Source organism: Cyprinodon tularosa, unplaced genomic scaffold (genome assembly GCF_016077235.1).
Source record: "Cyprinodon tularosa strain WSP-4 unplaced genomic scaffold, ASM1607723v1 ctg30, whole genome shotgun sequence".
NCBI lineage: Eukaryota > Metazoa > Chordata > Actinopteri > Cyprinodontiformes > Cyprinodontidae > Cyprinodon > Cyprinodon tularosa.
Window position 1 is genome coordinate 4,545,121 of NW_024039008.1, and position 3,913 is coordinate 4,549,033.

Consider the following 3,913-nt stretch of genomic DNA (forward strand, 5'->3'; position numbering starts at 1 on the left):
AATTGGTCTAATGGTGTGTTCAAAGTGCAAAATCCTTTAAATTTATTAAATGAAGTCACACAACTTATAAAACTTGATTTATAAGTTCCACTGGTAGAGTGTGTGTTTCATGGACCAGCTTTAAACCAAGTTAATCATCCTTCTGGGTCCCTTACATCCAAACCCGGAGTCACTCTTGACGCGCAGTCTTTGTAATCGTCTTTGGTTTCAAAAGTTAGACGCAGGACGATGTTGATAGGGAATAAACGATATATCATTTCCTGTAAAGCCCCAACGACCAGAGCATTGTATAATTAAATTAAGCACTGACATGACGTAGTCAAATGCAGGTAGCAAAAACAAAAGTATTGGCTAGGAGGGCCATTACGCAGGTTGTGGTGACATCATTGAGGGCTGGCTATAAAGCAGCTGCTGAGAGATGTGCGGAGTTAGAACAGCAGTTCAAGAGCTTTGGAGTAAAGGACACGCTCAATCCTATCCAGTGGCTGACTGAGTGAAACCATCTTCCATCTTTCTAGAGAAGAAGAGTAGAGGAATCCAAAGACGTGACAGAATGAACTTGTCCTATTTGGTTGCGTGTGGACTTTTGGTCAGCCTGCTTTCAGAAAAGATGACAGCAAAACCTTTAACTCAAACCCATCAGGTAAGCAGATTATGTCAGAAATGGTACAGATGTTTCCAAAACATGAACAGTTGCTTTTTGATTAATGCGCAAAAAGGCGCACCAAGAGGTGAAAACTTCCCACAGCATTTTTGCGCATAAGCTTTTTCTTTGAGTTGTTTACTTCTAACATTTCTAAGATCACATTTACCTTTAACATGTGCCGTTACCGCAATATTCTAAAACCGAGAGGCGCTGAATTCAACTTTCAAGAGAAGATGGCAGAGTTTCCTTTTACATTTATTCCCCAGTCAAAATATAGACAACTAAAGCTGTTTTGTGCCAAAGGCCAAATTATAATAGAGGCAAAAATACGCCATTTGAAATAACTTGTAAAGTCATAGGTCTCTTTAACAAAAAGGAAAAAAAAGAAAGAAAAAAGGCCGGATGGATTTGATGCAAAAATAAAGCGTAAATAGGCTACCATTTACATGCACCTGTCTCCAAGTCTGGGAATCTTCTCAGAGCGTAATATCGCTTTATGAAATTGAAAGTAGCTCCTAGATGCAACAGGAGAGGTTTCAATTAAACACTGATCAAATCACTGCAATATTTAAGGAATCTGCGGATACAATTCTGGTTTTGAACCTGTTTTCCCTGATGGATATGGACGTGTTTCTCCTTTCTTATTTGAATATAATGCAAGTTGAGGCTTACCTCGAACATTTTCTAAACGTGTAGCATCCATCCGCAGCATTAAAAACCAGCAGACTAGGTTTACGTCGTCTTGTTGTATGATATCAAAACTAAAACATATATATATATAATCTGTGGAATTCGTTGATTTTCTACTTCTTTTTTTCATCTCACAGTCCTTCCAAAGTTTGCTGGGTGAAGAGCTGGCGGAGATTCTGGAGTCGGATGAGAGGGAGAGGCGGATAGACGCTGTGCGCTCTAGGATGAGGCTGCTGCGTGATTTACGCATGGACACCAAGGCCAGAGGGATGTGGGCTCGTCTTCTCAACGACCAGCCCGCACCGAGGAGGCACAAATCTGGAAGCAAGAAGGCAGGCTCCACCTCGCGGAGTGGCTGCTTCGGACACAAGATGGACAGGATAGGGACCATCAGCGGAATGGGCTGCTAGGGCTTGGAGCAGCGCAGAGACGGTGAGTCCTCCCGGCATCCTGCCAGAGCAACCTCCTCGATAGAAACCCGTTAGAACAAAGCACTGCTTGTGGAAAAATGAAGGAGGAAAAGAAATATATATATTAAAAAAAATTGTTATTGAATTTCATTTGTATAACCCTATAGAAACTCAAGAACGTTGTTGACATACAAGAACAGTTGAAGCTGAAAACTGTTCTATAAGAGGTCTTTTGACAGATTTTCTTAAAAATTAAAAATTAAAAGGTACCGGGTGAAAAAAATGATTACAACAAAAAAAAAAGTAACATGTTTAACCTTTTATCAGGGTCCAAAGTGTTTTGCATTCATAGTTGAGTCAGAGAAAAACATATCTATATTTGTGAGGCAACTATACAGAGTGTAGACTTATTAAGAAACAATACACATGTTTTTTTTTTTTTTTGCATTTTGCAATTAATTCTAGTTTAATTCACATCAGTAATTAGTCAGAATTTACACTCTAGTAGGGGATGTATCATAATTGTGCATACAAATCCTAGCTATTGAACAGCCTCATACATGGATTAGTGTTACGATACGAAGGATCTACAATAATCATATGTTAAATTACCAAAATCATTAAGGAGAAATCATCAAACCTCAACTGAAGGTCTAATACTTACTGCAAGGATGCAGACTGCCTGTAGGAAAGTCCTCTTAAACTTAAGTAGAGTGACGTATTGGTAGCAATCCTGTGGGTGTTTAGGAAGTCAACTCTCGTGTTTCTGCTCATAATCATGAACAATCCCATCTGCTTCACTGGGAAAAACAGCAGCATACATCATGTTTAGGAAGCGGAGACGACAAGGAGGGATGGATGAAGGAAGTGGGGATGTGGACAAACGCACACATTTATGCGCCGTCTTCAAAATGAAGCGCCCTGCAGTGGTCAGGCTGTTTCTGGGAAAGACATTTTCTCCAAACCCAAGTGGTTTGACCAAACACAAGGAAGGGGCTGTGTTTTTGAATGGAATGAAGTAATGTGGAAGCTAAGGTGACACACAATTAGTCCTGAGGGTTGAGGCCTTTTTGTGGTTGTGGTGAATCAGTGAGATCCAGCATGGGGACGTGAGAGTCTGTGACTAACTATGAAGTCTTTCTCACTCGTTAACACCCAGAAATGAGAACGCTTGTATTATATTTGCAGTTCCAGAGACCAGGATTACCGTTTTTACGTAGATTAAAACCAACAAGCATGTTTGGAAATCCCCCAGAAAGTGGGCAGCTGATGAATAGCCACTTGAAATTACACAGAGAATGATAATGTGTTTAAGAACCTGCCTCTGACAGCCCCTCTGACATTTTTTCCTCTTGTCTCTTCTTCTTCTAGGTCTTTGGACGATGGGTTTGGACAACATAAGCCAAGTGTGTTGCCACCTGAGGAAAATTTTTAAACTGAAAATTTTTAGGTACGAAATTGCCCACAGCAAGCATGGGAAAAGACTGAGAAGACAATGCTGCAGAAGCCTCACCACTCTCTCTCTATACATATATATATAAAAATAGTAAATATGCAAATATATATTCATCATTGTATGCCATACAATATGGTCTACAGATACAAACAAAGATGCATACTCCGACGTTGTGGACAATGGTGTAAAAACTACAAACCGCAAAAGCTGTACATTATTGCTGCTGCTGCTGCTGCTGCTGTACATTCAAGTACTTCATCCCCACTTGCGTAAATGTATTTATGTTTTAAATATTTATATGTTTATAAAAGAGATATTTATAAATCTGAGTGTTATTTATGTAACATTTTGAAAATGGGTGCAAACTCTTTGTTTTGTTCCCTTTCACTTTTGTCTCATATCGTTGTGAATGTTTTAACAAAAAATATATATAAAAATGAGCTTCCATGTGCACATGCCATCTTTTCTGGGTGTCTGTTTGTCTCGCTGCAGTAGTGAAGGATCCTTTAGCATTTGGAGTGAAGAACATCTTTATACATTACCTTCTGCATCAGGTGGAATGCAAGCGGTATATAACACATTAAAATCTTTCATTTGAACAAAAACTGTCTCCTCCCAGTAGTAAGACAGCCTTTTGCAGAATAACATCACTCCCAATCTGAAACATCTAATCAAAGGCAGGTGGAATGTCAGTGTCAAGCTCATGTACCT

General features: G+C 39.5%; 1 protein-coding gene across 1 annotated transcript; it reads left to right on the forward strand.

Annotated features, from left to right (window-relative positions):
• Positions 1 to 417: 417 nt before the first annotated feature.
• nppc (natriuretic peptide C) lies at positions 418 to 3,655 on the forward strand. Its single transcript, XM_038291744.1, has 3 exons — positions 418 to 643; positions 1,474 to 1,768; positions 3,118 to 3,655. Exons 1-2 carry the CDS (start codon positions 554 to 556, stop codon positions 1,744 to 1,746), a joined length of 363 nt encoding a protein of 120 aa, XP_038147672.1. The 5' UTR covers positions 418 to 553; the 3' UTR covers positions 1,747 to 1,768; positions 3,118 to 3,655.
• The last annotated feature ends 258 nt before the right edge of the window (positions 3,656 to 3,913 follow it).

Bases quoted from the DNA above. Each gene is read 5' to 3' on its own strand.
- nppc (XM_038291744.1), top strand. From the start codon at position 554: ATGAACTTGTCCTATTTGGTTGCGTGTGGACTTTTGGTCAGCCTGCTT. The intron at 644-1,473 runs GTAAGCAGATTA...TTCATCTCACAG, and splicing joins CTTTAACTCAAACCCATCAG to TCCTTCCAAAGTTTGCTGGG.